This window comes from Echeneis naucrates, chromosome 21 (assembly GCF_900963305.1).
Source record: "Echeneis naucrates chromosome 21, fEcheNa1.1, whole genome shotgun sequence".
Taxonomy (NCBI): domain Eukaryota; kingdom Metazoa; phylum Chordata; class Actinopteri; order Carangiformes; family Echeneidae; genus Echeneis; species Echeneis naucrates.
The window spans coordinates 11,146,122-11,160,582 of NC_042531.1; the positions used below are offsets into that span (position 1 = coordinate 11,146,122).

Consider the following 14,461-nt stretch of genomic DNA (forward strand, 5'->3'; position numbering starts at 1 on the left):
AAAGACCTTACAGAACACATAAAAAAAAAATCATTTCAATACTTAAAAACTGTCAACTTATAGGAAGAGTTACACATTTAGAGCTATTGTGCAGCTTCCATTGCATGAGCCTCCTGTTTACAACAAAGGAGCTGCAATTTCTCTCTTCACTGCAAGTGCACAACCAGAAAGGACAGACTTGGTGCTTCTCTTTTTATTTTTTTCCCCCCACACTGGCCAGTATGTCGAAGGGCATAAACACTGAAATAAGCGCATAACGCTCAGACTCGACGCACAGGGGCTGGGACTTATGTCTACCGGAGATGGAGGGAACTAAGCCCCCCGGGAGCCACGTCACTCCCCTCGGCATATTACCGGCTGCCCGCCGCCTTCACCCAGCACACCGCCACGGAGGACGTCGGGATCGCATCCATCCATCCATCCTCAACGCGAAATGCTCGTCGAGCTGAGTCCAACTCCGGCAACCCTCCCCGACTCCGCGCGTCTCGGCGAGGAGGCTGTTACATGCTCGGGGATACAAGCGGGCTAAAAAAAAAAAAAAACAACAAAAAAACCAAACCAAAACAAACAACAAACAAAAACTCTCCCTCTGCCAAGTGAGAAGGTCATTGAAAGTGGAGAGGGCGCTCGCCTCGGTTATGGTCTTTGGGAAGGGAAACATCACAAAGAGCCCGCAGATCTAACTTCAGGATTTATTTGTGGAGATCTGGAGATATTCCGTCTGTAAATATGCCTGTCAGAAGAGGACACGTTGCGCCACAGAACACATTTCTTGGAATAATAATTCGGAAATTCGAGGGTCAAAGTAAGTATGTCGCTCATGTGTAATCAGGTAGAACTGCAAACTAAAGGTTTTAACAGTTAGTACATGGAAGGAAGAATTCATTGTTGCGTCTAATTTCATCTTGTAATTTTAAAATTACTTTTTTTTTTAAGACCGCAAACAGGTTGAATTGGTGAGTTTCTTTATATCAGGTTTGCTGTACGAAAGCTTATTTCTCTGTCCAGTTTTAGCAAAAATGTCAGTGAACTCAGTCAGCTTGATTGCTGATTGGCTTTATTCACCATGAGGTACGATCACCAGCAGGCTCTACAACACCAGATTATTCTTTCTTTCCCATGCAGACCGGAAATTTGTTATAGCCAACGCCAGAGTGGAGAACTGTGCAATCATATACTGCAACGACGGCTTCTGTGAGATGACGGGCTTCTCCAGACCTGACATCATGCAGAAGCCGTGCACCTGTGACTTCCTTCACGGTGACCTCACTGACAAGGAGGCCATCAGCCAAGTGTCCCAGGCCGTGCTCGGGTCGGAGGAGCGCAAGGTGGAGATCACGTACTACCGAAAGGACGGTAAGTCAGTGACCTAGGGCACACAAGTGTGGCTGTCACAGCATTCCTATGAGCCAGAGGGGGTCTCTTGTGACATGCTGTGCCCGCTGCATCTATTCACTGTGTCCAAGATGTGGCCTGTCAGCCAGTCAGTAACGAGACGTACAGCACATTTTAGTCCTGACAAAGAAAAGCTGTATGGACAATTCTAAAATAACTAGGTGTCACACACACACACACACACATTTAAAGAGGGAAATAAAAAAAAAAAAAAAACAAACAAATAGAGCAACAAATGGCATTTTCCTGCATATAGTATCCAGATTTGAACAATACATTATAAACATGCTTCATATTTAGTAGCATGCTGCTGTGAAAAAAATGGTCCCAACTGTGGTGATGGGTGCAGTACAGGGGCTTATTATCAGTGTGTCTGGAAATACATGACCATTCTTTTTGCCACCTGCCTCAGTTCACAGCATCATATGTCTGTGTGACACCAAAGATACCACCGAAGGGGGGAAAAAAAAAAAATGGCAAAGTGCTCGTGCTCAGCATTTCTTGGTTTTGGACTAAACATAGGAGCAGAAATAGGATGGTGCCAGATCGGGTATAACACACAGAGATGGTTTTTGGGCTTTAATGGACACTGGTGTCTGGTTGAGGCAGAGATCAGAGACAGAGTTCGGGGAGTTTATTATACTTTCTGGCTTCAGTAATTTAAGTAGGCAGTGGATCAATCCGCTAATCTGCAAAGTTGCTGTACATGTTGTGGGGTTACAGCTTTGCCAGCTTTGCATGACACCCCCCCCCCCCCCCTTTATGCTAGACTGGTGTTCGTCATGCATTTCTGGCCAATCCGTGGCCTGGTATGAATAGTGTTGGGCAGAGACAGCAATACTGAGCTAGAGAGAATTAATACAATGTTACCAGCTCAGTGGCACAAATCCCACGACTGACCACCTCCTGCCACGATCTCACATGAGCTTTTTACGGTCAGCATGACATGGCTTTACTGTCAGGCCAGAGGTATTCCTCTGGGAAAGTAACGAGAACGTGCTTGTTCCTTTTTATTTTGTGTTTGCACCAAGAAGGAGCAACATTGTAGCGTGTATTCACTATTGCTTTGAACTCATAGTATTTGCTTCATGCTTCCAAGGCAAGTACAAACAGCATCACTGTATGTAAAGACTCTAAGTCAGAAAAGAACGGTGTAATATTTTATGCAATCATGAGCCAAGATTTCAATTTTTAATTGTGGGTTTTATAAGATTCTAGGCCATGGATATTTTCTGTTTTTAAATTTTTTGGTTGGGGCTAATCACAGAGAAACAAGAGCCAGCTGCTCCTCTACTGAAATAGATTGTTTCAGAAACCTCCAAAACAGTTACAGAGAACATTCTCAGGTCTGCTTGTGCAAGCACAAGGAGCTTGTATTTTTTTGACAAGGAACAAAGCAACTTCATTTAGCTTCCCGTCCTCAACCTCACGTGCATGTGCTCTATTCCATCTAGACTTAATGTCACTGTAACGTTTAAAATGTGGCGGGTGAGAACCGCCGAAAACCTTCCAACATAATCATCGCTCCCTGTCTCTTCACAGTCCTCTCTGGTGTTCATCACGGTTTCAAGACACAACTCTTAATACTCCCCAGAGGAATTTACGGTGAGCATGTGTGCTCATGAATAAAGATGTCAGGGCTGTCAGTGTGGCGACTGGGAATGAGCAGCTTACAGAGTAAATGCATTAAACTGGTATGGAGGACACAATCCACGCGCTCCTGCTGCTATAGAGGAATGAAAGATTCATGCCGTCGTCGAGAGCGGTGGCCCTATTGATTCGAGTCACTCTTCAAATTGAAGCTGATGGGTGGGAAGTGGATGTATTCCATGTCTCCTCTCCTAACTATATTTAAAGTCATCAGTCCCCATGCAAATCAGTTAATCCTTTGTATTAAAGCTCTTCATTTTCTATGCACCTACCGTATGTCAGAAATCACTAAGGCGTGTTTAAAAAAAAAAAAAAAAAGAGTAGGAGCTAACAGAGTTGCCAGTTTGCCAGTTTCGCTCAGAGGATGCTATAATTTTTTGATTTATGATTTCAGATATGACAAAGAGGACTGCCTTGCTGTTATTTTGTTTTTCGGTCCCCTCAACAGCTACAGTTGGAAATCTTTGAATGCACGCTTAGGATGAGAGGAAGCTGTTTGGCATCAGGAGCAGCACAGCTTTTACTCTTTTCACTGGAAAGGCAAAATGTTAAGCTGCTTATGTGTATGCTTGGATTTTAAAGGTAATGGAACAATGGGGACTGTGAGAGCACTGCAAAGGCACAAGGGCATGTTCTTTTCATTTTTGTGCTCTCCTCTACATGATCAGCCATAGAAGGCTCATGTGTAAAGATACTGCACATGAATTCTTCTCTCCAATGATGCTACCTCATCAGTGAGATAAATGCTTTCTCCCGATGGCTTTGTAAAGTTATCCTGTTCCATGGGGTGTAATAATACTTTGTACCTGAATGAGTCTTAACAAAAGGAAGCTGACACCATGCAGCAGAGAGAAGTTAAATGGATAATGGCTACATAACAGCAGCAGCTTAGCAAACCGTGCTGAATGATTTGGACATGTGGTGTGCCCGGGTGCAGGGTTTCATGGGTGACTCCCCACCGAGGAGAGCAAAGGGACGTGTACCATTGCTGTGGGAATAGTGAAACAGAGAGGGGGGCGAGGGCTCGGGGGGGACCTACAGTGCACAAGGTATGCTGCGGGACACTTGGATGACTTGCATCACATAGAGCACATCCATTTTTCATCACACTCAGCCCTCTGGTATCTCGCAGTATGAGGTGAAGCACAAACAGAGCTTCCCTGATCAGGTTTCATTTGTTTGGCAGAACAGGCTTACCCAGCTAAATATAATAAATGAAAATACAAGGCATAACATTACATTCATGCATTCCATCTTTGCAACCATAAAAAGTACAGATAACACAGAGAAGAAATTCAGGTTCATCATTTCATTAAGATTGCCCCACCATTGATGTCCTTAAATAGGATGTAAAACAAGTTTATTAGTGGTAAAGTGAGCAGATAGAGCTCTGGTCACCACAACAATAGGGCTCACTTCGCTCTGGATAAGAATGCTCATCCACAGGCTATTTTCATCTCATGAGTTGCTTGGGCTGGAGGTGTTAATCTAATATTCCACTGTGTATCATTTGCCCTTAATCAGTTACTGTATGCTAGTGCCATTTTTTAATTTGTATTATTATATATATATATATATATTTTACCAAATACGTCATTTAATGTGCAAGTATTTGTGCAAAATTGATTCTAATGGTAATGGAACAAAATATCATAGTTATTATTAATTAACTAATATAGGCACAAATGAAATGCAGTTAGAGCCAGAGCTGTGAGTTATCCCTGACGGCTTCGGAGACACTGATTGAAGATGAAATTAGGCCAGGCTCTGTAGCTTACAGCAGTCTTTGCTAAGGCAAGATATTGCCACAAGGCCCGAGCACTCCAAACAAAGGGTTATCTTGCATGGCCTATGCCTACATGCCCCAGTCCTGATTGGCTATGCCCCAGTAACGTTGCGTATTGGCTTAAGCAGAATAGCCTTAAACAAGAAACATGTCAGATTTCATTATTCAAGACTTACTACCAGGCAGTAGTCTTGGTCTGTACGCTTTAAATGCTGCAGTTGTGGATAATTCGTCGGTAGGAAAACATAAAAACAAAAATCTGTGTGCCACAATATTACCCATGTTTCTCCCTAAAGCAGATCAGCTTATGCAGATTAATAGGAAGCCCCAATACACCCAAATCAGAAAAGTGAGGTCCAAAAAAAAAAAAAAAAAAAATCTCTTTGAAATGAAAGGCATGTAACGGTACCCATTCTACTATGAAACTGTGCACACAGCCATCCATGTGTGTGCTTTATAAAGTCATATATTTCACCACAGCTCTACATGACCTGTGAGTCATTATTGTAATCGTCCACAAAGGGTCACTTGATTAAAGCAGCAATGTTTTAATAATTGATGATGGAAATAGAATCTACAGTAATGAAATTTCCATCATGAAAAGGGAGCTACTCTTAATACACTGTCCATTCATTCAAGCAGGTGTAAATAACATTTCTTGGCTCGCGGGGAAACACCCTACGTAAGGATCAGGGAATAAATGAACATCCACACTTTCACTGCTCCACCATGTTTTATTGTCTGTGATTTTAACCGTGATGCCACAGACACTAATGCCGTGTACTGAGTTAAGTGTTGGAGAAAAAGAGGAATGCTGCATAGCCTGAAACTGAGATGATCTGCAGTCTTCAGTAACACATACACTCTGCACTCTAGTTTGTGTGTTAATGTTTACAGAGTTCAGATTTTCATCTTGTAAATTTTAAAGAAGATAATAATCCAAAGAGTTTGCCGAATACATAGAGGAGAGAGCTAAAGGAACATAAAGCCATCACAGCTGAGGAAAACAGTTGTGAATGGACCAAAAAAAAACAAGAAAATTAGCCAAATGTGACATGTGATAACTTCCAATTACACGTCACATTTAACACACTTAACTTAATTAAAAGTCAAATTCACTGAATGGAAAAATAAATGACGCACCCTTAAAAAAAAAAAAAAGAACACTTTCAGAAAACACAAACTCTTGCATTGAATTTTGCATAGAACTGAAAATAATTAGACCAGAGAAGTTTCCTGGGTCACAAGACACAAGAAGCTCTGGTTTGTGATTTGATGTTGGATAGTTATATGACGAGGTTATATGTTTCGGTTCTGTGTGCAGGGCTTTGTTATTACCAAAAATATACAGATAGTTATAAATATAAAATTTATCACCTGTGTATTTGTGGAATTTTTGTGTTCGTCTGTGTAATGGTCTGTATGCATATAATACATGCAGTGTTTCTTAGTTTTTCTTTGCTTTGTTTCTTAAATTTGTTTTGTGTGTCTGTATGCTTTGTATGTTTTGTAAAATAATTCAGTGAGTTTCTTTCGTTTCAAGTTCCGGCCCTCATTTCCACTTCCTTAGCCAAGGCCCCAATCCCCCACCAAAACTGGTGCAAATTACAAACAACCACTTAGTTTATGAATTGTACAGACACAAAGGGTAACAAGAATGAGCTTAAAACGCCCTGACAGAGAAAACTGAAAACCAGTTTATGGAACTAAAATATGATAAAACAGAAAGTCTATTTATTACACGTTGAGGGTTTGGATATTTATTGTAATCTTACAACAGCTTCTAAGTAAGTCTGGCTGTGAATCTAATATTATTTCTTAATAAAACTGAAAAAGACCAAAGCTTCTCATGAAACTGTCTGACAGTTTTGCTAATCATGACACTTTAGCTGCGAAGTCAAATCTGCCAAAGCAATTTGTCACTCAGCAGGGGGGTCGCATCAGAGCTCCAGAAAATATGGGTCTTTCAAGAACATAAAGTTGAGTCACACATACTATGCTTGTTCTTCATGAATAAGATGAAGTGAATAAGGTCTTGCTGAATGAGAATAAGGAGAAAGACTACTGAAGCTTTGACTGCTTTTATTTTGTCGCCCTAAATTCCCAGAGTGAGCCACTAAAGGGAGATGAATAACACACTTGTTTCCAATCAATAAGCAGTGTCTCTTTAGGTCATGAGTAGTTATGTTGATCACACGGTTTACTGCCACTGCCTGAAGGTATTTTATTCCCAAAACAGTTCCCCTTTTTTAGCAGAATACTGGACTGAGATTTTCAAATAAACAAAATGATACATAAAAGATAAATATTGTCACTAGACATCAGCAGATTAAGTACAGTCTCTACTCTAGCAGCTATAAAGAAGCTTTCCTTTGATCCAGTTTGGTGGAGGTGACATTCAGTGGGGAGCCAGATGAGAAGGAGCCCCCACTGCTTTGCCCTTACACATGACCATTGTTTCCCCATCTGGTTAGGTAAACTCCAGTCCAGAAATCTACATCTCCACAGTATTACTCATATTTATTTCATTTGAATTTATTACATCTGGGATTTTGAGCTTTTAACGTGACAATATCCCCCTCCTCCCACATACACTGCCCCGGTCTCCACTGCAACTACATCACTTTGTGTTAAGTGGCTGTAAGACACAAGGATGCTTGTGTTGTTAATAAAACATACACAGAGAATGAGTTGCATATGAAAATATGTAAACTGTAGGAGTTTAACACTAATGCAGTTTTTAATGCACTTTCTACCATGTTTTTAATTTATGTGCCACATTTTGCAATTCATGTTAAATGTAAGGGTTATAGCTTTGTTCATAAATGGTGCACTGCTGCTCTTCCACATATAAATATATATTCACATATATATGTGTGTGTGTGTAACTCACTTCAACTGTAACCTCCAACCTCGCTCTATATTTAGGCTGACTGGGAGGGGTCTGGTGGTGTTATCTTACCTAGAATAGACAGGTCCAAACATTCACTGCTTCTAATGTTGTAACTCCATCAGGGATGAGCCACCAACCATGAAAATTACAGGTACAATTCCAGCCAACAGTTTTCTTGTTTGTTTTTTAATCTCACTATTATATTTCCTGGCATCTCATTAAATTTCTCTTTAATAAAATGGTCAAAGAAAAAAATACTGTTAGGTCAAGGAATTAGCATATGGGGAATAATATATTCTATAACAGACATCATTTTCTTCTAGAGTTTCAAAATGTAATGGGCCATATGTTTATTAATGTATTGAATTACTAGAAGATTATTTGAACATTTTGGTCTTGTACGTCCAGCTGGCTTCCACTCTGAAAGCCCTTTGGCACGTCTTCTCTCTATTGAGCCAAAATGCTCTAAAATCAATAATTATTGCAAGAATTTTGAGGCCTTTACTTTGAACCCATTTGATTTATACAGTATATAATAGATAATTCAGGACCAATATGGAATAAATCTCTCATTCCCCTATTTTTTTCCCTTCACTCAGAAAAACTGAGCATACTGTTTAATCAAAACCAAAAAATGCTCCCTTTGTACAGAAGGGACAATGTAGAATTAAGGGAAGGATTTCTGGGAAATGCAGGAGAGTGCTTTTTGTGAAAAGGGGATTTTGTGGGGAAGGACTCGCAGTTCCCTTGCTCTCTAAGCACCGCTCTCCTACTTTACAGCATAGAGTAACCAAGCACTTGATGACACTAGACAAGACGGGTGTGTAGTTCACACCCACAGGCCTTGTTATACACATACAACACATACACACATTTCCTCTTGTCATTCCTGTCAATCACATGATATGCTGAAACTCTGAATTGTCCCAGTTTTCTTGAGTAGCCACTCATACACCTTTTAAATGTATATTTTCTATTGTATTAAAATCACATTTTCATATTGTCACTGGTGACAATGAAGCAATGCCTCTCGGGGGTTCGTTGCAGAAATCCTTCCAACAAAACTCTGGCACGTTGAGGCAGACCAAGCTTGTTATATTTAGTCAGACAGCAAGTCTACTGCTAATGAATGCTGCTGGCAGGGTGTCTGTGAGCCCTGAGGAGATTACAGTGAACACTGGTAATGTGTGTCCTCTGAGTGGGAGCAACACAACAAGCCACACAGAAAGACAGACAGACCTACATAGGGTGAGAGAGGGACAGCTTTACTATTAGACATTTTGGTTGAAGCCAGCATAGTCCTGGCTTCAGTGGCCTTTAAAAAGATTCAATCAGATTTTTAAGTGTCTGGAAAGTAGTACTGATTGCATGCTGAAAATTGGAGAATATAACAGGGGAAAAACAAACAAACAAACAAACAAACAATAACCTTCGGACAGTTTCTCCCAAACCTCTGATATTGCAGATAACTGTGACTGTGCTTCTTTGTTGAGTCTAGTGGGTAGAGTGTTTTTTTTATTATTGGCCAGCGCCTGCAGGCATCGATAGCTTTTGCTAACACAGCTATAACCAGTGCAGTTAGGAAACTGTGATAACGTGGGCTCAAGACTAAGTTTAGATTATGGATTGGTTTCTGCTCCACTGCCTCATATGACTCCCTTCTGGTGATTATTCCTCTGACCACAGGGCCGTCCTCTAAACTGTCTGTAATGTGTGCTGCCTGTTTGATCCATCCTACTTAATTATGTCGTGTGTACGACACCGGCTCTTGAATCGTATTTTTGTCTAACTTCTATTACTTGTCATTTTCATGCAATGTATTGCTCATTAAAATAATAATGGTTCAAATCTATGGACCCAAACGGGCCTATAACACATATGAATGCAGGAGCCTACATCTTGACTCTGTTCAGCCCCCAGGTTTGCTTATTTTATCAGAATGAACCTTTGAATCACATCAACTTCTTTTCAGTTTTCCCAACATAGCCGAGAAGGATAATGTATGCTTCAGCATTTTTGGCACTGACACTTCTTTCTCTTTCAGGGACTGACTTTCAGTGTAACATTCATATAATCCCTGTGAAGAATGAGGAGGGTGTGGTGATGATGTTCATCTTAAATTTTGATTACGTTGTGGATGATGGAAGCGACAGCTCCACAGAGAAGATAAGCCCTACGTCGCCTACAAAGTCAGATCAAAGTGAGTATTTGATGGACCTTCGTACTATGATACAACTTTTAAAATAGCGTCCCACGGCGTATAAAATTGGATTTTGTTTTGTCCTCACAAGTTCTCCTCCAAAGCTAAATCATGACACGATGGAATCACAGAAGTTATCCCTGCTTTTGTATTTGTCATAAATTTGATACACACTTTCTTTCTTTTCAAAACAACCCTGTTCATTTTTTTTGTAAGGTGGCAGCATTCTGCCGGATGGCCGCAACATCTGTTAAAGACTGATTCAGTAACGGAGCATTTGATCCAGTAGCATTCCTCCGCGTGACTTTGAAGTTTGTTTTTTTTTTTTGTTGCAACTTTCCCTCATTCTGAAAAACAGAGCTTAATTTACTTAGTGCAAAATACATTTTGAGTACAGCCAATAGAATGCATTTTGGGCATGCAGGCAGGAAATAGTCATCTTACGTAACCTTACATACTTGAAGATGGTGAATTCTTTATATCTGCTTCATGTCTTTTAGGAGCAGCATATATAGTGCACTCATTATTTTTTGGGGGGGAAGTGTGTCAGGAGGTGTAAATGTCAGGGAGACTTTTCTGCTCTTCCCTGATCGGAGGCACTCGTCATCTCTCCTCTGACTTGGGCTCAGCTATCTACTTCACTCAGGATGAATTCCTCCAAGCGCTGTCATTTGGCTTGTGCTGCGCTGTGTATATTTAAATATGTACATCCACACATATGCACGCAAGCATGTATCTGCATGTGTGTGTGCACGTGAGTGCCCAGGTCTGATGCCAGCTTTGTTAATCACAGTTGATTGCTTGCATGCACAAATCATTGAAAGGCTGAAGTTACCATTACCTTTGTTTTCAAGCTCCCCCGAGACAATGACAGTGAATTATAGTCAGATTTTATGCCATTAATATCACTTGTAAAGGAAATAAAACAACACAGAAATGACCACTATTCAATTTTATTTAGACCACAACTAGATACTAGAACCCCTAGAAATGTAATTTTTTTTTCAGGTGATCAAGCTTTAAAAATAAAACAACAAAAGAAAGTAGGAAGGAATGATTTAAAGAGAAAGGGATTTCTTTCTTTTTTTTTGTTGGGGGACTATAAAGCAGAAGGTGTCAAGCTCCACAATATCGAACCTGGAGTTTTCTCTGTTGCCGTGAGCTCCCACCTTTACCACCATTCATCAAACATCAGCATGCCCCAAAGGCTCCAAACAAGGTCAAGAGTAACACACTCCACATTAGAAAGACACTCCACTATCGCAGTGGTCCCCAAACAGAAAGCTTTACTCTGATTTTGTACTTGTTGTTGTCTACCCACTGCACTCCTGTCGTATAAAGTGACAATTTGACAAATCCTAAAAGGCTTAATGGTACAGCAAAAACTAGGGCTGGGACTTAAACACATACATTTCGATGAATTAAATGCGGAAAAAAATAACTTGTTTAAAAAATATTAACGCCTTTTAAACGCACTTTAATTTGCACTATGGAACATTTCTCAGTGCATGAGATTACACCGACGCACAGTGTGATAGCATGATGGACAAGGCAGATGAGACTCAGGGGCGGACAAAGAGTATTTTCAAAGGGGTGGCCCCAGTTAAACTGTGTGTGTGTGTGTTGGGGGGCCTTTTGTTGGCCACATTACCTCACTAGCGTCTCCCTTTCCACTGTAGACATGAACATGATGATCAGCATGCAGCTTTGTCCTGTTCTCTGAAACCCTGCTGGGTGAAAAACAGCACCATGAACTGCGCTCTGAAATTAACAATACAATCAAAAACGACAAAAGAACAAACCTATTGCACAACCTCGGCTAACAACACTTGAACAGTAACAAAAACCATCATACATTTAATTTCTTTATCACATTTGTGTTTATGTTCACAATTTCAGAGGGTTTATTTTCTGTCCTTTCATGCTAGCATAGCCAACTAACGGAAGTTTACGAGGAGGGCTCTGCCGGTCATGTCTATCAAATGTTGTTTACGAACAGATCCACATGCAAACAGAGCACAGACAGCGTTACAGTTCTTACCTCAGCACAGGTGAAAACGAGCAGTAGATGCTGCAGGAAGACGCAAGTTTGTTTAACAAAAAAAACAAACAAAAAGAAAACGCACACAAACAAAAAAACTTACAGCATTTACTGTGCAGGACAACGTCCTGCACTTGTTTCAAAATAAAAGCGCCAGTCGCTTTCTTTCTGCTGGCTTTATTTCATTTTTGAAGTTGGAGCTGCATCAACTTTGGCACACAACTTTACACAATGTGCTGTCACTCCAAATGATTGACATCGGGGAGAGCCAATGAAAACTGAGGGAGAGGGGGGGCACATGGAGAGGCCAATCATATTATAGAGGGGGCGGGTGCCACCCCAAAAGCTCCGCCCATTATGAGACTACGCTAGTTGAAGGCCAATATTTAATATAAGAAACTTCCGGGTGGAAGAGTAAACAAATATGCTCTTCTTTGCACTTTATGCTGGAAGTTTGCGCATCCCAGGAGCACTTCCGCCTCTGTTAAGATCCCAACGCAAAACATGCACGAGCGAGGACGCAGGTTGGTTTATCTACACCATTTTAGCTGTTAGACATGTTAGAAATATTGTTGAACTGTGTAGTCTAACTAAACTGTGTTTAGTCTTGGCCAGGGATGTTTCAGGGAGTTTTTGACTGAAACGGGGTCATAAATGGTTTTTCTGGTTTTTCATAAATGACATTTGGAAAAGCAAAGTTTAAGTCAATCAATACTTTTTGGTCAGAATTGACACTGCTGAAAAGAATTTATTTTCAAAAAGAGATTTAGAAGTTTAAGCTAATGCGTAGTGATTTATTCATCAAAGAGGCATGGATTTCTTTATTCTTGCATTAAATGTTGAAAAACAGTCATGAATGTGATTAATTTCAGTTAATTTACTGCAAAGTCTCTGATAATTAGATTTTTTCTTTTTATTGAGTCCCGCCCCCTAGTAAAATCACAATGAGGATGAATACATTTAGAAATCAAACACACTATCATATTTCCTGACACCATCATTATGGAAGAGCTATTGTTCTACTCCAACTCTTAATGGAGTAGTCATCCTGTCTATACACTGATGGGGTCTGTGCGTACCCACAATCCTGTTCTCTGGAGCTCCACAACTTAATGAGGAGTTTTGCATTCAGGACTGAGGCTTTTTCCATGCATATGCCCTTTACACTGTCATCCATCCTTCTGTCAGTGTCATGCTCGGTATTTTATGCTCATGTGTGAAGACGCCGTAATTTGAAGCAGAAAGACACACGCTCCAAAGGGTTCAGTCCACCATTTTCCTCAGGTGACCAAACAACTCGTTCACACTCAGCTGCAAACTGTACCAGGAATACGTGTATCTTTTTATATATCAGATGACACAGCCAAGTGATATAAAAATCTGCCTTCTGCTAGAGGGGACTCTCAGGTACATTAATAATGAATCAATAAAGTTACATACTGTATGAGTCATTAAGGTCTTGTGACAGTTGTGTGAGTTGGAGTGAATGAATAAATGTGTGAATTGGGCATAAAATTTTTGAAATAGAGATGTCAAGACAGTGCTGTAAACCTCTTCCCACTTGCAGTAAACTCTTGGATTTGGATTTATATGAGCCATACAGCCCCTAGAGCCATGCCACTGCTGTGGCTAAAAATAGATATTTTCATATAGTTCTTCTCCATTAACTGTACTTCAATAGAAATGTGATCATTCAATATTTGGAAACTTCTTGCCAAAGGAATACTGTGAAATCGTAAATTGTTAATTTAGTATAATTTAACATTTGTAGCCTCCAATTGTATGTTTTACAATATACTATACTATACTAACAAACTATAATTTGAACAATCTCTTTTTCTCGCCTTACTACAACAAACTACAAACTGTATCTTATTGGGTGTATATGAGAGGAGCATGAAGAAAAGGTTCAGTGAAGATGCCACTGTATCCCTGCAGAGAAGAGACAGGAGGGTTATCCATACCTTCTGCCAGCTCAGGATACTATTATGTTCCTTTCCAGGAAACTTGTTGGGTGCCATGCCTCCATTGTACGTCGCTACAATTGTAACATCAGTACGTTTGGCTGGGGAATGGAAACAGATGGCTGTGATGTTATGTAAGGAGAGAGCTGAAGGATGGGTGCCTAGGGAGTAAGGCAGGGTTCACGTTCATCCTCTTTCTATTGTTAATGAGCTCCAACTTTCACTCCGTCCTAAGTGGTCATTAGCATTGCTGCTGTCAATTCTGAATGTGGTTATGCGCAAGAATTTGGTTGTCTCTGTAATCTATGACGCTTTTTTAAGCAAATGTTACAATCAGTTGCCTTACATCCACATATAGGCACTGAAAAGAAATATGCTTTAATATAATTTGTGTTACACTTTGTCTTAATTATACAGATTAGTGTATTAGTTCATAACATAATTCATAAACTCCTCACACACCCAAGGTGTGTGTGTATATATATATATATATATATATATATATATATATATATATATATATATATATATA

The 14,461-nt window shown here is 40.2% G+C and overlaps 1 protein-coding gene across 1 annotated transcript in view; it reads left to right on the forward strand.

Moving 5' to 3' along the window:
- The first annotated feature begins 729 nt into the window (after nt 1-729).
- Nucleotides 730-14,461, forward strand: part of kcnh7 (potassium voltage-gated channel subfamily H member 7) — a 29,563-nt gene continuing 15,831 nt past the window's right edge. The window contains exons 1-3 of the mRNA XM_029530807.1: nt 730-805; nt 1,126-1,356; nt 9,769-9,924. Of these exons, the coding sequence (XP_029386667.1) occupies nt 730-805; nt 1,126-1,356; nt 9,769-9,924 (463 nt within the window). The remainder of the gene's footprint in view (nt 806-1,125; nt 1,357-9,768; nt 9,925-14,461) is intronic.